Raw genomic sequence first — 25710 nt, forward strand, 5'->3', positions numbered from 1 at the left:
CAAAACCTGCACTTAGTGTATTGTTTGTTGTCACGACATTCAATAGCTTATTGTTGCAGACCGAGAGAAAGTGTGAAACTGACAGCTTGGTTAAGCGCATACACACTCACTTTTAACCTTTTGTAATAGTATTGATTTAAAATCATATAACTTGTTATTACTTTGCAACAAGTTAAGTTTCAGATCACAATAATCAAACAAAAAGCAGAAAAAAGCATTTTGGAACATTGGGTGTATTCGCATTCCAAAACAAGACTGATCTTTGGAGTGTAAGCAAAGAGGCAAATTGTGACATGATCTAGTTGGGAACCTTAATTACACTCTGTACGCCTTAATTATGATACATTTTTCTTATGGATATTGGACACTTACTTGTTATATGGACAAATTCAGGTCTCAATTGAAAGGATGATTTTGCAATTTACAAGTCAAGTGATATTTTTATATTGTCATACATTTTCGTTAGCCTACAAAGTAATTACCGGTAACAATGCTGACAACAATTTACATTATTTGATAGGTTAACAGTTATGTGTTAATAATATAATAGTTCTTCAGTTACGAACTGTATCACTAAGTTTTAATAATATGCATGCAGTTTGTGCTATTCAATGGCAACAATTAAGTTGAAATTGTTGCCAATATCATGAAGAAATTACGGTGACAACTTTTATGAAGTGGCAAAATAAAAAGGCGACAGCTCTTTTTGAGCCAGCGGGTACCCTGTATCAAACAAAATACTCTTTAATGTCTATAAAAATCAGGCAAATTTCATAACTATTTTTAAAATTAGTTTAACATTAAAAGGGAGAAAATCAGCTGAAAGGAAGAGAAATCACACCCATGTAATAGGCTTTAAAAAAGCAACATATTAACATAATAAATATTTACCAAGAACTTTTTGTTTAATTTTTATTAAAACCCTCATCTTTAAATAACGCATATTAATTAATGACCAAAGATATCCTGGAAATGTTAGAAGTTCCCTACCCATGGACATATTCATGGTGTTCATGCGGGGCGTAGGCTGCTGGGGCATCGGGGGTCGCACCATGGATATGCTGGAGAGACCTTGCAGGGAGAGGATCTGCAACTGCTCCTGAAAAGCAGAACAGAAGGGGTTATGTATATCTTTATATTCATCCAAAAAATATGCTTATGAATCTGTAGGAATACAAATTGCAGTGGACCATATATCTACTGCAAATTCTTTATGCTGGTGTGCCGATGGAATACTTCCTTTCGATGAATTCTATTTAATTTTTTTTCACGTATATCACAAAATCTCATAAGACAAAATACATTATTTTTTGTGAAGTTATGTTGATGATACTTAAATGAATCTATTAAAAGCAATTTTATGTAACTTAGACACTTATTATTCAAAGAAGTTTAAAGAACCCTAAACGACTTATTATTCACAGCAATGCTACGTACTTTTAAGGATGTCCTATTTTCAGCAATTCTTCGTACTTCTAAGGACATCCTATTCTCAGATATATAATGTATCCTAAAGGTTATTATTCTCTGAAATTATATGTACCCTAAGGTATGTATTCTCTGCCTCAAAAAATACCCAAACAAACTACGGTACGTACCCTTAGTGCATGTACGTACCCTCAGTGACTTATTCTCATCGCGTGACTGCCGCAGTTGTATAAAGATCTCCTGTATGAGATTGGAGCTGGCTTTGACTGTATCCTCGAGGGTGGAGAGACGCGCAGATAGCGCAGTGTTGGACGACTCCAGGGCCCGCAACTGTACATCCAGTCTGGTAGGGCTCACACGCATTGACTGGCAGGAGGAGAAACAAGGCATTAAACCTTTACCAATTAGATATGTTTTTTTCTAGCATTTGTAGTCCCTAAGAAAATCAAATTTAATTTTAGACCTTTTTTACTATATTTAATTTACAGCAAACAGCATAAAATCTGAACAGACTGCAAGTTACTTACAGGCTGTGTGGTTAAATGCTCTTTGCACATAGCCATTTTCACATTCCTTCTAAGTGGGAAAGAGTAATTGACTGAGGACAATAAATGAACGGATATCTAAACAGACATTAAATGGTTGATATTTGGATGGCCCAGCCTTGTGCGGCTTACGCATAGACTAGGGAAGAGAGAAATTATGCATTTACTGAGGGCAATAAATATGGGGATATCAATATAAACATAAGATGAGTCTTGCTATGTTGCTATGGCAACTACAGGTCTTCATGCATGCGAGTAAACTGTTGTCATAGATCAGCTTGTGCAGGCTACACTTCAGGCTGTTATGGAATTTTTTGTTTAAAAAAAATCCAGTCTAGGTGGAATTCATCATCCCTGATAAGCTTGTGCAGATTGCACAGGCTAATCTGGGACAACACTTAACACACATGCGTGTTTTGCCATAGCAAAGCTCATACAGTGCAGCATTGGACGACTACAAGGCCCGCAACTGAACATTGACTGGTGGAAAGAAAAACTATTCATTGACTGAGGGAAAAGTAATGTTGGGATGTAAACTTTTAATGTTTGATATCTTGATGACACAGGCCTAGAATGGCGCTAAGAAATCAAGATCAGTAGCCAAAAATCAGGATATTAGAATGTTACCTAATAAAGTTTGAAAATCTGCTTTATTTACAAATAATATTCATAAATTTTGGAAGCCAATTTGAGAATTGTGTAGCCATTTGAGATTTCAGTAGCTGTTGGCTATTTTTGTTTCTGGCAGCGCTTACAAAACCAGACTTGTGGTTCTCAACTGGGGGAGACAGCAATGCAGGGCTTCTATTAATGTTCAACAAAAAATATGAGTATTTTCAATTTGCCAATCCATGATACATATACAGTGGAACCCCGGTTTAGAGAGGATTCCGGTTTAGAAGGGAAATTGACTTTTTTTACTTTCAGAAGGTCAATTCCATAGTCTTATGTGGAAAAAAACACTTTCAGCAAATTTTCATAGTTTATTTATATATAACATTCATTCATATTGCATCACATAAGAAAAACACGTCGCTTAATCTGTTGATTTGAACGCAATATTAGTCACAACATAGATCAAACAGTGCAATATGAAAAACAAACAATTTTATACATGCATGCATGTGTTGTGTGAATTTGGTTCCTTTTCATACTGAAAAACATGTACGCCGACTTTTTTTTCACACGATATCCCCGATCGTCAACTTTCCTACCTGATATTTCTTTGACAGAGTCTTGAGTGTAGGTTTTGGCAACATCTCTGACTCTTTTGATTTTGTCTTCTAGACACAATTCCACGCGCCATCGCTTAGAAGGAGGTTCGAACATTTTTAGTATAAGTTATATTAATTACCAATTTGAAATTCTTAATTAATATCTAAATGCAACTGCTTCAAGAACTCTGCAAACCATTTTATATAACACTAAATTAGCAATTGTAATAAACAACACCAAATTAAATAGCATAAAGATTATTAAAATTTAGCACGGCTCCTGTATCATAAACAAAACACACTAAACAACTCTATGTTTGTTATCAGTAATTATAATCAGTATTATCACATCTATTGAGCGATATGTACATCACAGGACAAGTATCTTTAAATTGTTTTGCGATTTTTACAGTCTGTACATTTTACGCGTCTTTAATCCGCTATTCACAACTTTTTAACACTAGGTCTGAGGTGCAATAAACCGGCCCTGAGCAGTTTAGAGAGGTATAATAACGTATGGAATTACCCAATTTTATCCAAAAGAATGACCGGTATTCGGAATTGAGTGGATTTCGGTCTTGAGGAGATATTTTACGCATGGTTTTATAGGGAAAAAAATGGGACCGGACAATTTGTCCGGTTTAGAGAGGATTCCGGTATAGAGAGGATCTGGTTTAGAGGGTTTCCACTGTAGACTATTATGTGAGTTTTGGAAAAAGATCAAGTTTATCATGCAAGGCTTAGAACTGATTTAGCGCGATGCTTGCCGAGCTCTAACATGGTTCCAGCCGTGCATGATAAACGTTATCTTTATCAAAAACTCACATAATATTCTATTTATCCTATTACTTCCTCCATTTTTCCATTAACAATTATAAAATATCGCACTTTTTGACGATTTCATCTTTCCGTAGTTGAAAAAAAAATATTCTTCAATTTTTGGAAAAACCCAAATCTGATCTAAAAATAGCGATAGTATAAAGATAAAGTTTATACGATCGTACTTATACTATCAATTTTCATCCTGTAATAGGATAAAAAACCGCTCACTGAGCTTCAATAATGGCCTAATAAACTTCATAAACCACAAACAAGATTGACAAAGTTTTAATTGCCATTCCACAAAGTTCTACTTGTCATTCCATGCATTTAAAACAGCTCAATGAGCTTCAGTAAATTAATTGCCACAAAAACTTGGCAACCACAAACAAAATTGACTGATTACCTGCATCTGCAGTGTTTTGGGCGTTCTTGGGCTGGGATGTTTGTGTGGCTCAGCGTCTTCATCATCATCATTTTCATCAGCATCATCCGAGTCCTCGCTGATGCCATTGTTGCTGGCATTAGACAGAATGCTGTCCGCAATATTTCCCCCGGACTCGAGCGAGATCAGCTTGCAGACCACATCGTCAAGGTCTTTTCGTATTGCGTTCTGCATCTCCTTAGAAATGATGAGGAAAAAATATATGGTGAGATCAAAACATTAAATAACAAAACAATGATGAAAAAACAAGAACATTCGTTGAATTGATATGCCCCACCAAAAATAAATTTCGTGACAGACAGACAGAATGGCAATGATTTTATATCCCTCCCCCTTTGGCAGGGGATAAAAGCTCACAGAATTAACACTTAAACACATTAAATGTTCAAAAATTAAGAAGTGTTAACAAAATCATTTATGTATAGAAAGATTTGTAAGAAGACAATTCCAATACAACCCGAATCACAGGGTTTTATCCACAAACCCGCATAATAAATGACCACAAGAAGTTCAGTGCTCATATATTATCATGCTGTGTTGCGATCATGTTATTTGCCAAAACATGCATGTCAACCTTACTGGATCAGTAGCTGGATACATACCACTATTCTAGTATGGATACATACCACTATTCTAGTATGGATACATACCACTATTCTAGTAAATATAAACATACACTACTACAGCTTTAATTTAAAAACAACAACGCATAATTCTGGCCAATATTTTTAATAAATTTGCTAAAGATTTCATTAACACAAATGTACACAAATTTTCCTAAGTGTAAGGTGAACATAAAATAATTGGAAAGAGATTTTCCAATTGAACATGCTGACCTTAGGTATTGCAATGTGCGCACATCAGGCTCTGCACAGATACAAGTGATTTCAAATTTAGAAAAGCAACATGCACACATTTTCTGAACATCGCATGATCAGACAAAAGTGAAATTAAAACAAGATGTGTTTGTGAAACACAATGTCCCCCTATATGACGTTTGACCTTGAAGGATGACCTTGACCTTGTGAATGATGACCTTCACCTTTCACCACTCAAAATGTGCAGCTCCATGAGATACACATGCATGCCAAATATCAAGTTGCTATCTTCAATATTGCAAAAGTATTCATAAAATAAGCAATTTGGGCCACATATATTTGACCTCTGACCTTGAAGGATGACCTTAATCTTGACCTTTCACCACTCAAAATGTGCAGCTCAATGAGATACACATGCATGCCAAATATCAAGTTGCTATCTTCAATATTGCAAAAGTATTCATAAAATAAGCCATTCTGGCCACATATATTTGACCTCTGACCTTGAAGGATGACCTTGACCTTTCACCACTCAAAATGTGCAGCTTCATGAGATACACATGCATGCCAAATATGAAGTTGCTATCTTCAAAGTAGCAAAAGTTATTGCAAAATATTAAAGTTGGCGCAAACAAACCAACAGACCAACAGACAGGGCAAAAACAATATGTCCCCCACTACTATAGTGGGGGACATAATTACTGCTATTTATATGCTTCCTTTATGTGGCTAATACATATGTGTCTTGTTCTGAGAAAACTGGACTTAATTCATGTGCGTAAAGTGTCGTCCCAGATTAGCCTGTGCAGTCCGCTAAGGCTAATCAGGGACGACACTTTCCGCTTAAACCTGATTTTGGGTAAGAAGGGACTTCCTTCAAACTAAAAATACCATAAATGCGGAAAGTGTCGGCCCTGATTAGCCTGTGCAGACTGCACAGGCTAATCTGGGACGGCACTTTACGCACATGTATTATGCCCAGTTTTCTCAGAACACGACACATTTTATGAGCCTCATTCTGGGAAAACAGGGCTTAATGCAGGTGCATAAAGTGTATTCCCAGATTAGACTCTGCAGTCTGCACAGGCTAATTAGGAAAAAAATTCTGCCTAGATTGGATTTTTGTTTATAAGAGACTTCTTTCAAACAAAAATATTCCATTAGGTGAAAAGTGTCATCCCAGGTTAGACCGTGTAGACTGCACAGGCTTAACTGGGATGACACTTAACGCACCTGCAAGAAGACCAGTAATCCCAGGACAAAGCTTGTTTTAACATAGAATCCAATCCAATTGTGTACTTTACCTCATTTCTATCCGTCTCTAGCCGGTCCAGCGCTTGATAGAGAGCTGTCTTTGATTTTGAGAGAAGCACCATTTGCTGGCCATTTCCTGATGAGTTGTTGAGGTCAGAAGACTCTGCCATCTTGCGATATATCTGTAAAGAGCAAACGAGAAAAATGTTAATATCTGTGAACAAAAATTTGGCTGAAATTGAAGCTAATCCAGGGCGCATATTTATAGAGTCAAAAGCTCTTCCTAATATACAATGAAATTAGTCATAATTGCATTTAACATGTTTCACGACTTTGCTTTATACATAATACAAAAGTAATAGTTTCTGTGATTTCATTCAAGAAAACAAGAGCTGCATTTGTGAAAAACAATGCTTCCTACTGCACTTTAAAGCCACACAGTTACGGTCCATTGATATTTGAGAAAATTACTGGCCTTGGACATCTGGAAGTGTTTTTGAAAAATTTACAGAAATATAATTTTAAAGAAAATTCTTAGTCCAAGGCCCGTATCTGTGCCAAAAATCAATGGACTGGAACAAAACTCACACACCAGCTGTAAGTCATGAAGTAAGACACACATGCCAAAAATCGGCTCCATATCAGAAAGCGTTTCGTCAACAACCCTTCTAAAAACTGTCATCATTTAGAAAATGTCTGAGTCCTAGGCCAATAACTCAGCCAAAAATAAATGGACCTGAACGAAATGGTAACCACCGCCGATAATGAATATCTGTACCATGATTCATTCTTTAAGAAGCATAAATATGCATTTCAAGTCACTTTTTAAACAAGGGCTGTAAAACATGCATGCCCCCCATATGGGCTGTCAGTTGTAGTGGCAGCCATTGTGTGAATACGTTTTTGTCACTGTGACCTTGACCTTCGACTTAGTGACCTGAAAATCAATAGGGGTCATCTGCCTGTCATGATCAATGTACCTATGAAGTTTCATGATCCTAGGTGTAAGCATTCTAGAGTTATCATCCGGAAACCATTTTACTATTTGAAGTCACTGTGACCTTGACCTTTGACCTAGTGACCTGAAAATCAATAGAGGTCATCTGCCAGTCATGATCAATGTTCCTATGAAGTTTCATGATCCTAGGCATAAGCATTCTTGAGTTATCATCCGGAAACCATTTGACTGTTTTGAGTCACTGTGACCTTGACCTTTGACCTAGTGACCTGAAAATCAATAGGGGTCATCTTGCAGTCATGATCAATGTACCTATGAAGTTTCATGATCCTAGGCGTAAGCATTCTTGAGTTATCATCCAGAAACCATTTTACTGTTTCGAGTCAATGTGACCTAGTGACCTGAAAATCAATAGGGGTCATCTGCCAGTCATGATCAATGTACCTATGAAGTTTCATGATCCTAGGCATAAGCCTTCTTGAGTCATCATCCGGAAACCATTTTACTATTTCAAGTCACTGTGACCTTGACCTTTTACCTAGTGACCTGAAAATCAATAGGGGTCATCTGCAAGTCATGATCAATGTACCTATGAAGTTTCATGATCATAGGCCTAAGCATTCTTGAGTTATCATCCGGAAACCATTTTACTATTTCCAGTCACTGTGACCTTGACCTTTGACCCAGTGACCTGAAAATCAATAGGGGTCTGCTGCCAGTTATGATCAATGTACCTATGAAGTGTCATGATCCTAGGCCTAAGCGTTCTTGAGTTATCATCCGGAAACCATCTGGTGGACGGACTGACCGACCGACCAACATGTGCAAACAATTCGAAGGGGGGCATAAAAATGTAATGGCCAATCTTCAAATGGAAGAACTTGACATTAAGTACTATATTTAAACCATTTTCCTTATGCCCACATCTCCCTAACCCCTGGTTTTTGTCAAAATCCCTTTTAACCAACACAATTTAAGACATTCCTAAATGAGTAACATACCAGAACAGCATCTTTTAATTGTTAATGTTATGGTCAATTTTCATATGAAGTACTACATTTCAACCTGGTTCCATATGCCCACAACTCTTCGACAGCTGGTTGCTATGCAATCCCTTTCTTACTGACACAATTTAAACAAATCTCAAACCTTAACTTATGAACATACCAGCCCAGAGTAGTAGGACGACTCTGGTTTGTAGATATTTTCAAATGCTGACAAAGCCTCACGGTAATTCTCGTCGTTCATAGCGACAATCGCCATGGCAAACTTGACCTGCTCTCTGGTCTCCTTGACAACTGCTGGGTCACGCACTGGTTCTAGCGGGAACATCATCTCTTTGGGCATACGCACACTTTGGTTTCTACAATTAATAAGAGCTGTGTTTGTGAAACATACTGCCGCTACTGCAATTAGAACCCTAACAGTAACTATTTAAGAGAAAATCAAGGCCAGTAACTTGAACAACAAGAGGGCCAAGGTGGCCCTAGTTCGCTCACCTTTTTGAACTCGACCAACATATCATTAAGACAAACATTTTGACAAAGTTACATGAAGATTGGGCATGAAATGTTACTTCTAGTGTTAACAAGGTTTTTCTTTTTTTTGACCAAGTGACCTAGTTTTTGACCCAGCATGACCCAGTTTCAAACTCTATCGAGATATCATTGGGACAAATCTTCTGACCAAGTTTCATGAAGATCAGACAAGAAATGTGGCCTGTAGAGTGTTTACAAGGTTTCTCTAAAGCCAAATAAGGAAAACTGCCCCACCAACTGGCGACCATGTTTTTCAACGGACCTGAGCCACTTTTGAACTCAACCACCATATCATTAAGACAAACATTTTGACAAAGTTACATGAAGATTGGGCATTAAATGTGACTTCTACAGTGTTTACAAGGTTTTTCTTTATTTTGACCTAGTTTTTGACCCAGTTTCAAAGTCGATCGAGGTATCATTGGGACAAATCTTCTGACCAAGTTTCATGAAGATCGGACAAGAAATGTGGCCTCTAGAGTGTTTACAAGGTTTTTCTATAGCCAAATAAGGAAAACTGCCCAGCCCACTGGCGGCCATTTTTTTCAACGGACCGGAACTACTTTTGAACTCAACCAACATATCATTAAGAAAAACATTTTGACAAAGTTACCTGAAGATTGGCCATGAAATGTGACTTCTACAGTGTTTACAAGGTTTTTCTTTATTTTGACCTAGTGACCTAGTTTTTGCCCCAGCATGACCCAGTTTCGAACTCAATCGAGATATTATTGGGACAAATCTTTTGACCAAGTTTCATGACGATCGGTAAGAAATGTGGCCTCTAGAGTGTTTACAAACCAAATGTTGACGACAGACGGAAGGACGACAGACAAAGACTGATCACAAAAGCACACCTGAGCAATCAGGTGAGCTAAAAATTAATCGACCCGAACACAACTTGAACTCAATCTGCAAGTCACTAAGGTATCCTCACTCACCAAAACAATGCTCAAACTTTATCTTAAATTCATGCAGGTAAACTCACATACCAACAAGAGCACCACATAACGGGTGCCAAAGCTCGGTTGCGATTGCAGTTTGGAATAAATGAAAGCTTGTCAGATTTTTATTTTTAAAAATAAGCGGTCACAGTGACCTTGACCTTTGACCTAAAATTGGGTGTGGCGTGTAGAAGTCATCAAGGAGCATCTACATATGAAGTTTCAAAGTTGTAGGTGGAAGCACTTTGATTTTAGAGCAAAATGTCAAGGTTTTAGCACGACGCCGGCGGACGACGCGACAACCTGGCTATGACAATACCTCTAGTTTTCTCTGAAAACAGCTGAGCTAAAGATGGACAATGCCACTGCTATATACCACCCTACTGGGAGTATAACATTTCATACACTAACTATCCCAATGAACACCAAAAAGCGCTTATTGGCCCATAAACACGACATATGTTGATAAACAAATAGGGCACAAGGCATGATTCACTGTTTTGTTTCTTTAACAAGAAAAGAAGGAAAATGAATAAGCAACAAGGGGATATTAATACGGGATGTGGAAATATGAATTATGAAAAATGGAATATTGTTATGGAATGCGCAAATATGGATAATCTATGTGGTAATGCATCTTAGGAAAATGGGAACATGACTAATAAAAGTAGAAATTTTTATATGTATATTTATTCCCACATTACAACGGTTTTACCATAACTTTTGCGATGAGACAGTAAAATGATATAAAAATATGCACAATCAAATTTAAGAATTTTTATAAAATAATACTATTGATGATTCAAGAACCTGTCCATGCGTTCCAGCATATCTGAAGCCTGGGCCCAGTAGAAGGCTGCCCTTGTCTGCATGGAAGTTAGTTTGGGCGTCACAATGCCTTCAGCATCTAGCGACTCTATCTCCTTGGCCTGTTTGATAAGTAGACTGTTATTATTTTCAACAGTTAAGCAGCATTTTATAATTTATAATTAAAGCTTAATAACAGCTGGGTAGGTTGATGAATTGAATGTGGAGATATATGTTTACAACAATTTGGAAATCTTTGTACATTTTTGGTTGTGATTTGGGAAAGAAGAAAACTTATGAGAAAGGGAATGGGGCCAATTTCAACTACAAATTTAACCAAATAAAAAGGAATCATTTACTTTATGTCAAATATGAACAAAATAATAGAACTTGTTTGTTTGTGAGATTTTCTTGTAATAATAAACAAAAATTAGTCACATCAAGCAGTCATTTGACCTTCTCACACTTGTTATGCTCAGGTTAAGCCAACCTAGGTTGTTAACCAGTACACATTTCACATACTCCTATCAATAACCAGTCATAGCCTTCACAGGAGTGAGAATGGTTGTTGCAAAATTCTCATGATGAATGTCCACACAACTTATTTCGTCTGGCTGAGATTCAAACTCACAATCCCTAGATTGACAGCCCATGGCCTATCTGGCTGAGATTCAAACTCACAATCCCTAGATTGACAGCCCATGGCCTATCTGGCTGAGATTCAAACTCACAATCCCTAGATTGACAGCCCATGGCCTATCTGGCTGAGATTCAAACTCACAATCCCTAGATTGACAGCCCATGGCCTATCTGGCTGAGATTCAAACTCACAATCCCTATATTGACAGCCCATGGCCTATCTGGCTGAGATTCAAACTCACAATCCCTAGATTGACAGCCCATGGCCTATCTGGCTGAGATTCAAACTCACAATCCCTAGATTGACAGCCCATGGCCTATCTGGCTGAGATTCAAACTCACAATCCCTAGATTGACAGCCCATGGCCTATCTGGCTGAGATTCAAACTCACAATCCCTAGATTGACAGCCTATGGCCTATCTGGCTGAGATTCAAACTCACAATCCCTATATTGACAGCCTATGGCCTATCTGGCTGAGATTCAAACTCACAATCCCTAGATTGACAGCCCATGGCCTATATGTCTGGCTGAGATTCAAACTCACAATCCCTAGATTGACAGCCCATGGCCTATCTGGCTGAGATTCAAACTCACAATCCCTAGATTGACAGCCCATGGCCTATCAGGCTGAGATTCAAACTCACAATCCCTAGATTGACAGCCCATGGCCTATCTGGCTGAGATTCAAACTCACAATCCCTATATTGACAGCCCATGGCCTATCTGGCTGAGATTCAAACTCACAATCCCTAGATTGACAGCCCATGGCCTATCTGGCTGAGATTCAAACTCACAATCCCTAGATTGACAGCCCATGGCCTATCTGGCTGAGATTCAAACTCACAATCCCTATATTGACAGCCCATGGCCTATCTGGCTGAGATTCAAACTCACAATCCCTATATTGACAGCCCATGGCCTATCTGGCTGAGATTCAAACTCACAATCCCTATATTGACAGCCCATGGCCTATCTGGCTGAGATTCAAACTCACAATCCCTAGATTGACAGCCCATGGCCTATCTGGCTGAGATTCAAACTCACAATCCCTAGATTGACAGCCTATGGCCTATCTGGCTGAGATTCAAACTCACAATCCCTATATTGACAGCCTATGGCCTATCTGGCTGAGATTCAAACTCACAATCCCTAGATTGACAGCCCATGGCCTATATGTCTGGCTGAGATTCAAACTCACAATCCCTAGATTGACAGCCCATGGCCTATCTGGCTGAGATTCAAACTCACAATCCCTATATTGACAGCCCATGGCCTATCAGGCTGAGATTCAAACTCACAATCCCTAGATTGACAGCCCATGGCCTATCTGGCTGAGATTCAAACTCACAATCCCTATATTGACAGCCCATGGCCTATCAGGCTGAGATTCAAACTCACAATCCCTAGATTGACAGCCCATGGCCTATCTGGCTGAGATTCAAACTCACAATCCCTATATTGACAGCCCATGGCCTATCAGGCTGAGATTCAAACTCACAATCCCTATATTGACAGCCCATGGCCTATCTGGCTGAGATTCAAACCCACAATCCCTAGATTGACAGCCCATGGCCTATCAGGAACATTCTCAAATAAATACTCTTACCCTACTTTGAGGGGTTTTTTCTCTACATTTTTTTTGGTCAATTATAGCTTCATGCTCAACTTGTGTTCACAATGAAAATGAGCAAGAAAATGCAAGTCTGCCTACTTCTGAGATTTGAGAATGTGAGCTGAATGACATGCTCAGTGTTCAGACCAGTGGAAACTCAAAACTCATTCTAAGTAGAGCTTAATCTGAGACATAGTCCTAAAAAGTTTGTAACAGACAGACGGACTGTCAGACTGACGAACAGACAACGGCAAAACTATATCACTCCACCTTTGGTAGAGGTAAAAAAATTCTGTCCAGCATTTGAAAACATACTTGCTACCATAGGTTAAAATGTCCTTCAAAGAATGTTCTACATCAAGAATGATGAAGGTAGAGACAAATAATGCACATTTTGACTGTTAATTAAAGCGATTATTAAACTTTCAAATTTTAAGACTCCTTTTCTTCTTAGACTCGAGTGTAAGAACTGTTTGGTGAATACAGGCTCAGGTGCATACCCTTGCGTCTAGTATCCTAGCAACATGCACCACAAGCTGCAGCGGAAGTGCGTTGGGTACCACGAGGCGAATGGTTTCCAGGCCTCGTGTCACTACGCCCCACACCTTACCAAGATTTTCTCTGCAAAATGTGCACAATGTTTCTTAAGATCACAACCAAACAGTGGTGTAAATATTAAAGCTGTTCATGAGTAATTCTTTTAGCCAGCATGCAAACCCAGACAGAGATCTATTTATATGAATTTACATGACATGAGATTGTCTAGTTTCTAACAAAAAACAAATGGTTTACCAAATGGTTCAATTAAAATTTACTATAAACATAAAACTGTTATCTGGTAGCAAAAAATATTTTAAGTATACTTAAAGCTGTAAAGCTATATAAAACTGAAAATCTACTATCAGTACACTTAATGTTTGACTCACTTATGTTTTCCCTTCTCCATATTGTTCACAGCAGTCCACCAGTCCATCTGTAGTTTGTTGCAGAGACCCGAGGACAAGATGGCTGGCAGGGTGTCAGGCTTGTCAGGGATCACATGAGAGTTCCGTCTCCGCTCTCTGACCTCTAGGGCTGCCCAGTGAAAACACGCATAGAGAAACACCTGGAGCAAAGGTATGTATAACAAATTAACGATTGAATTTTAATTAAGATTTAATGCAATTGAAACAAAGCAATCAGTACACTCCACACGTTTTCCCCAAAAAACGCGCTCCCTCCGCGTTTTTTTTTCTGCAAGCGAGTGTTCATGCGGCGATTGGAGAGCGAGGTGAAATCGATAAAACGCTCGGCGTTACGCCGCGTTCGCTAATTCCCGCGGCGTGTATTACTTTAGCCTAGTCGGTAAATGCAGACAATTTCCGTTCTTATCAGTGACCGCCGCGCAACGCCGCGTAAGCAGTGTGCTACTGGGCATGCCAAAAAATAAAAACATTGGTATTAAAAATTGTTTAAATACTGTATAAAAATAAAGATAATTGTATAGAAAATTAATACGTATAAAAATTATGTTTTTTAATTGACAGGTACGTCTACAATATGAATGAATATACGACATGTCATGCGTTTTGACAAATTAATATTTAAATCATAATACATATAACACAAGGATAAATGTTCCGTAAAATTTCCAAATGAGAATAATAATTAGTAATCCGAAACACACTACGATTTTTAATGTTAACACGACGTTTACAAATGCTTCCAATATACAGTCATCATGTATATTTCTCGACAAAAGCGCGCGAAAATTATGCTGCAATGTACAAGGTCAAGGTATACTCCTGCAAAGCGTGCGTGTATTGATTTCTTGATACAAACTTTGTAGCGCAGAGAACACTTAATTCTGTTGATTTCGGTTAAAAGTTTCTTTGGTATTTTTTAACAAAATGATATCGCGAATAAGTTGATATTTCCTCCAAAATAATTTCAAATCGAACACGCAGAATCTTTATCGTAACGGTATTTTAGTATACCGGTAGTAATTTTTTTAACAGTAATTGTACTAAAAACTGATTAAAAGACAATTGGGCGGAACTGGATTAAGTGTTTGACGTTATGAAAACACGCAAAGCTTGTCTACTGACCTATTGTGTAGACTGCTGTCTGCGGTGTTTTGACAAAAGCGATTAACATGTGTGAATGTCACTCTGCCGATTTGGTCCATAATTACTGGTAAACATTGTTTTGAATGTCAGCGCAATTAGAATACAACTGTGAATATTTAATGCAACTATCAACTCAATAGTTACTACCTTCTTTTAGCAATCAATGGAATTACCTACCTACAAAGAGAAAATAAATGCATTAGTGAGCAGAGAATCGACTTTGTCCCGACAATTCACACAGATTTGCGAGACTTTTAATGGATCGCAACTTTTAATAGGGTAATATGTTTACATGTTCAGTATAGAGAATCACCTGCTAACATGAAAACTTTGGATTAAATTATCAAAATAAAAACAATGTTGCAAACTGTGTTTATATTAATTGGTAAGTATTAGTTAAAAGACGACGTTTTGTGTGTCGTAAATCAACGAGTTTTCTACACAACAACAACTACTTCTACAACCACGTCGGGATCGATCTATCTTGGTTGTTTTTTTTTTAATTGTAAATATTATACTACATGTACATGTATGTACTTGTAATAAATGTAATTTTATTTGAAAATCAGGAAGTCAAACAAAATTAAATTGATCGTTATCTCGTAAAACGCGGAGATTCCCCCGCGTTGCAAACGCCGAGGGCCGCCGCGTCGGCTTATCAGTTTTGCCGATCGTTAACCGCTGCGTCCAAAATCATGCAAACGCCGCGTCTCGCCGGATTTTCTTAATCTCCCTCCAGGTCAATCCCCGCAGAGTATGGAGGGAAATTGGGGAATACGCGTTGAGTGTACTGCAATGCTTTATTGCCCCATACACAGTCATGCAAATACGCTCTTTCCTAAGACTTTTGATTGGTTTGCAATAACCATCCTTTGTCAAATTTATGCTTACAAACAGGCTTATTGAAGCCTTTCTGAAAGCTTTCTAAACTCCAATAAAAAACAAGAGGCCCATCAGGGCCTGAATCGCTCTACTGCTATAAACATTGTGCAAGTTTGGAAAGAATAAGATGGAAACTGTGTACTTAATCGTGCAAATCGTGCAAACAAGGAGAATTTTCTCAAATTCTCGAGGAGATTATTGTGTACTTATTTCTCCGATACTGCTCATATTCAATAGGTCTCAAGTCCTCATTGATATAAAGATACTGTGCAAGTTTGGAAATAATTGGATGAAAACTGTGGAATTAATTGCGTAAACAAGCGGGATTTCAAAATTTTCTTACATTCAAGGGGAAGTCATTCTAGACTTATTGCTTCAATATTACTCTTTTTAAAAAAGGGTTTGAGTCCTCATTGATACAAAGACACTGTTCAAGTTTGCCAAGAATTGGATGAAAATTATGGACTTTATCACATAAAAAAACTAAATTTTCATTTTTTTTCTAAAATTCAAGGGGAGATAATTCTGGACTTATAACTCCGACAATGCTCATTTTCAATAGGATTTGACTCATCATTCAGATAAAGACACTGTGCAAGTTGGGAAATGATTAGATGAAAACTGTGGACTTTATTGCGTAAACAAGCCTTATTTCACAATTTTCTCAAATTCAAGGGGAGATAATTCTGGACTTTTTACTCTGATGTAACCCATTTTCAAAAGGTTCGAGTTCTCATTAATAAAAAAGACACTGAACAAGTTTGAAAAGAATCGGATGAAAACTGTGGACTAATTCGCACTATTCAGATATTCCACTTTTATGTAATTCGGCTTAAAGGGCTACGATATATTGGATTTTATCCCATTTTAATACCGACATTGACGGTATAACACCTTGTGAAATAAACTTGCCTGTCTCCCACCTTGTTGAATATACCTGTCGCGTGCAAAGACTACTTTTTACTTTACCACTGAATGATTTTTCATAAGAAATCTCTAGAGTCGAGAAAAACTTAAGCTTCAAAATCATACGACCTTCAACCTTTAAATCTAGTCAAGGGACAATTTTTCGCCATCCGTATAATGAATCAGCTGATTGATGGCGTCATAAAATGACATACTTATTGCGTCATTTTCCAAAAATATGTGATGTCATCTTATTGTGTACACGAAACTAGTATGCGATGTCTGGGAATAAAACATTGAAGACGCAATTTTTTTCCGTGTACATTTATCCTGGATGTAATTATAATATAAAGTGCATATTCTATGGACTACTTACCTCAGATGGAACCTATAAGACGAAGAATTAAGATCTACATGTAGATCTAGCTTATTCGTGTTATTGATGTTCAGAATGTGAGAGCACATTTGGATGTGAAATTGTGTGTGTAGAACATATTGATGGGTGTGTATTTTGGTTCCGTAGTCTATTCGAATTGTTTTGCTTTTGGATGTAAGTAAACGTAAGGGTATTTTCTTTGATGAATAAACTTTGTCTTTGTTATTTTATCAAACAAAGTCTATTCAGTAAGAATAACCTGTATGCAACAAGTGTTTCAAAAATTAATAGAATTACGATGGATTATCTTGTGTTGGGTCACAAACTACTGTACATGATGTGAAGGCTAGATCTAGACGCCATCAAAATATGCAGCGTCCATTAAAAAATAACGCGAGTATAGTTCTTTTGATAATTTATGTTTAAAATGACTCTGTGTGTAAATCTACATGTACATGTATGTTGACATCGACATCATTTCGTCAGGAGCGATCGCTGCCATATTGGATTTTGATAATTTTCTTTCCAAAATAAAATGAATTATATTAAAGTAAAATCTTCTTTTTGCGGTTGTAATGTGTTACAATTCGCATGCTGCGTAAAATTGAATCGAGGCATATGGTGATATTTTTTCTCGTTTTACAGTTTGTGTGTGAATTTTTTAAAGACTATTTTGCGTACCAGAACAAATACATTTATATCACTTCGCATGGTTACACTCGTTAGATTTTAAGCGCTTTTAAGAATGAATTAAAATTATTGTTAAGGTTATTAGATCTATTTATGTTAAATGTCACGTTGAAAAAAAATCAAATGGGATAAATAGAATACTAGGATTAGCGTTGAATACAGAGAAGTTTATGTGCTCTGCTCAAACACCGAAAGAACTCCTGGCATTCTAAGCCTCGCAACATAAACTTCTCTGTATTCAACGCTAACATAGTATTCTCTATGTTTACCGCAGTAAAAAATGCATTTTAATTTGGATTTTTTTTCAAATTGGAATTTTTTGCCATTTTGCTTTTGGGATTGGGATGTTTTACTATGATGAAGCAATATTTTCCATAGCCAAATTTATCCTTTTATGTAACAATTCTTAGATTTGTTTATATTATATGGTGTTTATGATGAAGAAGAGATGTGTTTGTCAGAAACACAATGCCCCCTATCGCGCCGCTTTCAAGCCATATATTTGACCTTTCACCTTGAAGGATGACCTTGACCTTTCACCAATCAAAATGTGCAGCACCATGAGATACACTTGCATACCAAATATCAAGTTGCTATCTTCAATATTGCAAAAGTTATGAACAAGGTTAAAGTTTTCACGCCGCTTTGAAGCCGAATATATGACCTTTGACCTTGAAGGATGACCTTGACCTTTCACCACTCAAAATGTGCAGCTCCTTGAGATACACATGAAAGCCAAAAATCAAGTTGCTATCTTCAATATTGCAAAAGTTATTCATTATTGCAAAAGTTTAACTAAGGTTAAAGATTGGAGACAGAATGACAGACAGGCCAAAAACAAAGTCAATATACCCCCAATCATTCAATCCGGGATGCATAAAAAGTCACAGCCAAATGGATATTTCTTTTGACCAATTATCAAACAATTTTCAATTAGCTAATTGGGCAAATTAAGCCCACCTGTAGTAGTAATGGGATGAAACCAAAGCCCTACCTGGACATCGAGCTGACAGAGGGTGGCCGGGTCTCCCCCACTCAGGTCACACATGCTGTACTTCATCTCTGGGAACAAGGCCACACCAACTGAAAACAGGAGTTTATAATTGTACATTTATATTAACAGTGTTCTGAGGAAACAGGGCTTAACACATGTGCATAGTGTTGTCCAAGCCTGTGCGGACTGCTATGGCTAATCAGGGACAACACTTTCCCCATTACATGGTTTTTGATAAGAGACTTTCTTCAAATGAAAAATGCCAAAAAGGCTGACATTGTCATCTTGGATTAGCCTGTGTGGACTACGCACTGTAATCACTCTACTAACTTAGCAAGCAATTAAGTGGAGATTTATGAGCCTGTGAAAACTGGGATTAATGTATGTGGGTAAAGTGTTGTACCAAATGAGCCTGAGCAGCCCGCACTGGGTAATAGGGGACGACAATTTTTCACATGCATTAAGCCCCGTTACCTTGAAGCACATGCATTAAGCCCCGTTACCTTGAATAAGGCTCATACAATTGTGTCTTGTTCTGACAAAACTGGGCATAATGCATGTGCGTAAAGTACCGTCCCAGATTAGCCTGTGCAGTTCGCACAGGCTAATCAGGGACGACACTTTCCGCTTAAACTTGATTTTCGGTAAGAAGGGACTTCCTTCAAACTAAAAATACCATAAAAGCGGAAAGTGTCGTCCCTGATTAGCCTGTGCTGACTGCACAGGCTAATCTGGGACGACACTTTACGCACATGAATTAAGCCCAGTTTTCTCAGAACAAGACACAATTAATGTGGAATAAGAGACACTGCATGAATTCAGACGAGGCTTGTACTACAAGGCACTTACAGAGCTGTTCATAGTCCTGTTGCACATCGTCTCTCAGGCTGTAGTGCTGAAGAGCTAGCCAGACCAGGTGATTCAAGTCGTCACAGTGAAGTCTGTACGCAACTGTCAACAAGACAATACAAGATGATTAACATTTCTTCTACTGACTATCACATACAGGCTTATACCACTAGTCAATAGACCATAATAGTTGCAGTGTTTTAAACAGTAAAAAAAAAAACCAATAGTTTTCAAGAGGATCAAACTAACAGAATTCAGAACAAGAGCACTGCATAACGGGTGCCAACACTCGGCTGCGGGTGCAGTTTTGAATAAATGAAAGCTTGTGAGAATTTTTTCTTTATAGAGGTCACAGTGACCTTTGACCTAGTGACCCTAAAATGGGTGTGGCATGTAGAACTCATCAAGGTACATCTACATATGAAGTTGAAGTTGTAGGTGGAAGCACTTTGATTATGGGGCAAAATGTCAAGGTTTTAGCACGACACTGGCGGACGGCACGCCGTGCTGGCTATGACAATACCTCAGGTTTTCTCCGAAAACGCCGAGCTGAAAATTACAATCATTTAGACAATTATATTTAACATATGCTCAATAACTGCACCTATTTTTCTTAATTATTTCTTCAACATTCGTAAAAGAGCTTGGCAAGGCTTATCACCCTGCTACCCCAAGGTCCCACCTTAACCCCTTCAGAGCACCCTGCTGCCCCAAGGTCTCACCTTGCCCCTTCAGAGCACCCTGCTGCCCCAAGGTCCCACCTTGCCCGTTCAGAAACCAGCCATGCCTTCATTATCTGATCACATGTTATTGGAAGTTTCAATAAATTAATAAATTTTATTAGAAAAACAAGACTAGTTTCTCTAATAGTATCAAAAATGATTTCAATGAAAATATATGTATTATGAAATGTATGATGTATAAAAAAGTCACGGAAAATATGCAAGATATAATATGCCCATGCATGCTAAAGTACCCTTTTGACAAAAGAAAAGCACCCTTTCAAATCATAGCTGGAACACTGACAGATGATTATATTAAATGTTTTTCTATACCCGAGTCATACTGGACCAGCTTGCTCTTGGCTGGCACATCGAGACTGGTGCTGGTGAAGATGTCGCTGTTCACAAAGTATGAGCGCTCCTTCCTTGGAGCCGCGTCAGCGCCAGCAAACACCAGGCCATAAAGGCTGGTCCGACCCTGCGCGGTGCACAGAGACTGCCTCAGTTTCCTCGTGCCCTGACTGTCCTCTTGCTTATTCAGCAGTGAATAAATCATGTGACCTGCAATATTAGCAGAGCAAAAATCATGTGTCCTGAAATATCAGCAGTGCATAAATAATGTGACCTGCAATGTCTGCAGTGAATAAATTATGTGACCTGCAATATCAGCAGTGCATAAATCACGTGACCTGCAATATCAGCACTGTGTAAATCATCTGACTTGCAATATCAGCAGTGTGTCAATCATGTGACCTACAATATCAGTACTGCATATATCATGTGACCTACAATATCAGCAGTGTGTCAATCATGTGACCTACAATATCAGTACTGCATATATCATGTGACCTACAATATCAGCAGTGCATATATCATGTGACCTGCAATATCAGTACTGCATATATCATGAGACCTACAATATCAGCAGTGCATATATCATGTGACCTGCAATATCAGTACTGCGTATATCATGTGACCTACAATATCAGTAGAGCATATATCATGTGACCTACAATATCAGTACTGCATATATCATGTGACCTGCAATATCAGCAGTGCATATATCATGTGACCTACAATATTAGTAGAGCATATATCATGAGACCTACAATATCAGCAGTGCACATATCATGTGACCTACAATATCAGTAGTGCATATATCATGTGACCTGCAATATCAGTAGTGCATATATCATGTGACCTTCAGTATCAGCAGTGCATATATCATGTGACCTGCAATATCAGTAGAGCATATATCATGTGACCTACAATATCAGCAGTGCATTTATCACGTGACCTTCAATATCAGTAGAGCATATATCATGTGACCTTCAATATCAGCAGTGCATATATCATGTGACCTGCAATATCAGCAGTGCATAAATAATGTGACCTACAATATCAGTAGAGCATATCATGTGACCTGCAATATCAGTAATGCATATATCATGTGACCTGCAATATCAGTAGTGCATATATCATGTGACCTACAATATCAGCAGTGCATATATCATGTGACCTGCAATATCAGTAGAGCATATATCATATGACCTTCAATATCAGCAGTGCATAAAGCATGTGACCTGCAATATCAGTACTGCATATATCATGAGACCTACAATATCAGCAGTGCATATATCATGTGACCTGCAATATCAGTAGAGCATATATCATGTGACCTTCAATATAAACAGTGCATAAAGCATGTGACCTGCAATATCAGTACTGCATATATCATGAGACCTACAATATCAGCAGTGCATATATCATGTGACCTACAATATCAGTACTGCATATATCATGTGACCTTCAATATCAGCAGTGCATATATCATGTGACCTGCAATATCAGCAGTGCATATATCATGTGACCTGCAATATCAGTTGTGCATATATCATGTGACCTGCAATATCAGCAGTGCATATATCATGTGACCTACAATATCAGCAGTGCATATATCATGTGACCTGCAATATCAGTTGTGCATATATCATGTGACCTACAATATCAGCAGTGCATATATCATGTGACCTGCAATATCAGTTGTGCATATATCATGTGACCTACAATATCAGCAGTGCATATATCATGTGACCTACAATATCACAGTACTGCATATATCATGTGACCTTCAATATCAGTACTGCATATATCATGTGACCTGCAATATCAGTACTGCATATATCATGTGACCTACAATATCAGTACTGCATATATCATGTGACCTACAATATCAGTACTGCATATATCATGAGACCTACAATATCAGCAGTGCATATATCATGTGTCCTGCGATATCAGTAGTGCATATATCACGTGACCTTCAATATCAGCAGTGCATATATCATGTGACCTGCGATATCAGTAGTGCATATATCATGTGACCTTCAATATCAGCAGTGCATAAAGCATGTGACCTGTAATATCTTTAGTTCATAAATCATGTGACCTACAATATCAACAGCAATTAATTCATGTGACCTGTAATGTTGGTTTGATGAATTTTCTGAATTTAAAGACAATATTGAGCTTTTCAAAATAATGACAGAACAATGACCAAAAGACACGTAACACATATAAGTAATATATTTAAATGTATAAGCCATATTATCCAATAATCTCAAACTATTAAAACTATTAAAAACAAACTAAGCAGTCACATTTTGAGAATTTGGAAATGTAATTTATTTTTAATATATAAAAGTCTTAACAAATAACTAAATTGCATTTTTTTTTAACTTGCCCAAGCAAAAAAAAACACATCAATAAGCAACAAAAGAACACATATAAACAGGCCCAACCTCCTTGACTGAGCCGATCACAGCCGGTCATGTACACGTGCTCGTAGAACCTCTTCCACTCTGGCTTGGACTGAACAAACCAGCTGGAGCGGGTATCCATGAACGGGAAAGAGTCACTGAGCAGGAAGCACACGCTGCTGAATGAACCGCAGTCCTTCCACGACACCTGGCCCTGTCATTACAGCATACAAGTAAACGTTGAAATATACTGTTGTCTTGTATGAACATTTAACCGGGTATTTCAGGAAATGAGAATTTTATTTTACAGAGATCTAAATATAATATTTTACTACAGGTTGCAACTGAGTTATGCATTTCAGACAGCAAATGTACGTAAAGCATGGCTCACGTTCTATGAAAACTTGCCTCAATACATGTGCGTCAAGTGTGATCCCAGATAAGCCTGTGCAGTCTGCAAAGGCTAATCAGGGACGACACTTTTGCCTTAACAGGATTTTAGCCATGAAGATACTTCCTCTAAAGAAAAATATAAATTAAAGCAAAGTGTTGCCGCTTATAAGCCTGTGAAGATTACACAGGCTTATCTGGGATGATACTTTATGCACATGCATTAAACCCATTTCTTTCAGAGCAATCCTTAAGTAGGAACATTAAATTCTCGAATTCCAGAATAGGATAATTATATTTTAATGATGTAACAACAAACCGTCGGAGACGAGTGATGCTCCCCAAAGTTTTTTTTTGTCACAATATTGCACTATATATTCAGATAAAAGGAAACGTCTTGAGGGCACAGTAGTTGGGGGGACAAGAATTTTTTTATAGAAAATTTCAAAGGGCCATTACTCTGTAAAAAATCATCTGACCAGAACCCGCTGATAATATGCACAACTCCTCTTGGTAGTGAAGCTTCCCATAAAGTTTCATTGAATTCCGGTCATGAGTTGCTGAGAAATATCCCGGACACAAATTGTGCACGGACGGACAGACAGATACACACATGGACAGACGAAGCGGCCACTATATGCTCCCCCCAAAATAAATTTTGGGGGAGCATAATAAAACCTGGTAACTGCGTTCAGCTTTATTAACAACAGATAATTATACAGCCTATAAAACTTCCTCACATAACATGATTGCAATCCTTTTACATTAGAAATCAACCAGTAATACAATTAATTATTTGTGCAATTAAACTGTAAGAAAAGTAAATAAATACCCGGTATGTATGCAACAAAACTGACTTGAAGAGTTCTTATTATTTGATTGCTTATACTTTAACAGATGGTTGAACCATCATCAAATAATTAGGGAATAGTAACTCCAATTTCAAGTCTATTGTTTAACTGAAAATGAACACAGGAAACATCCTTTTGGGTGTTTCAAATAACTTCATATTTTTTATGCATTCCAGCTAAGGTCACAGGTTCGATCCCCATTGGAGCAATGATGAGATTTGCCCATAAGACACCATGACAGGTTCTACCCAGGAAAAAGAAACAAGAGCTTTTTAAAAAGCTTTTGGCTTTTGATGCAATCAAGCCTCAATAAAAAGATTTAAATTAACCCTTTGCATGCTGGGAAATTTGTCGTCTGCTAAAATGTCGTCTGTTGAATTTCTAAAATTAGCATTTTCTTCGATTTTTTTTCAAACAATACTATCAGAATAGCAAACAGTTTGGATCCAGATGAGACGCCACGTTCTGTGGCGTCTCATCTGGATCCAAACTGTTTGCAAAGGCCTTCAAAATTCGGTTCCAGCACTTAAAGGGTTAAAATAAAGTTACACGAACCTTGAGGGCCCTCTTGAAGAGCATCAGTCCCATGACATAGAATAGCCTGCCCTTCATCTCTGTAAGGAAGCTTGACCACTCAGCGCTTTGACTTCTCACTGCGCAGGCTACATGCAAGTCCTCATCAAACCTGTGCGGAAGTGTCAATAGATAACAGTGTGTTTTTGTGTATTTTTTTTAATCATACTTATTTTATTTTATTTATTTATTTTAATTTTTTTTTTTTTGGGGGGGGGGAGGTCTTGTCTCTCTTTTACAAGTCCAATCCTCAAAACAGACCCAGACATGCCCATGTCACAATTAAGTAAGGTGTTGTGTCTTGTTTTATGATTTATTAAGCCTGTTCCATGTTTGTTTGTTTTACAAGTCATACCAATTTCATATGTATCCAACATAAAAATCTTCTAACACATGGTTGTCATCATCTTCGAAACAAGTAATTGTTTCATTTATAAATCATTTGATTTGTCAGAAACTGCGATTGGTTGTATCACGGAATATCTAAGCTGTATCAACTTCAGACACAATTCTTAACAACAATTAGTAGAGCTTTTTTCCTTCTTAGAAAATGGCCGTTTTTCACAATTTTAAGATGTTTCTAAATC

The 25710-nt window shown here is 37.7% G+C and overlaps 1 protein-coding gene and 1 long non-coding RNA gene across 2 annotated transcripts in view; both read right to left on the minus strand.

Moving 5' to 3' along the window:
- The window catches only part of LOC127841331 (E3 SUMO-protein ligase RanBP2-like), a 76538-nt gene that overhangs the window by 14192 nt on the left and 36636 nt on the right, over positions 1-25710 (minus strand). Inside the window, 13 exon segments of the mRNA XM_052370060.1 lie at positions 991-1099; positions 1618-1794; positions 4413-4628; positions 6574-6705; positions 8649-8844; positions 10774-10892; positions 13524-13644; positions 13950-14128; positions 18980-19068; positions 19829-19930; positions 20884-21111; positions 23352-23523; positions 25106-25235. Of these exon segments, the coding sequence (XP_052226020.1) occupies positions 991-1099; positions 1618-1794; positions 4413-4628; positions 6574-6705; positions 8649-8844; positions 10774-10892; positions 13524-13644; positions 13950-14128; positions 18980-19068; positions 19829-19930; positions 20884-21111; positions 23352-23523; positions 25106-25235 (1970 nt within the window).
- LOC127841347 (uncharacterized) lies at positions 21223-22531 on the minus strand. The gene is made up of 5 exons (XR_008030932.1): positions 22358-22531; positions 22006-22037; positions 21688-21751; positions 21400-21623; positions 21223-21303 (listed from the first exon to the last, which is right to left on the minus strand). It is a non-coding gene; the product is annotated as an uncharacterized LOC127841347 (long non-coding RNA).

The sequence above is a fragment of the Dreissena polymorpha genome, chromosome 8 (genome assembly GCF_020536995.1).
Source record: "Dreissena polymorpha isolate Duluth1 chromosome 8, UMN_Dpol_1.0, whole genome shotgun sequence".
In the NCBI taxonomy this organism is placed as follows: domain Eukaryota; kingdom Metazoa; phylum Mollusca; class Bivalvia; order Myida; family Dreissenidae; genus Dreissena; species Dreissena polymorpha.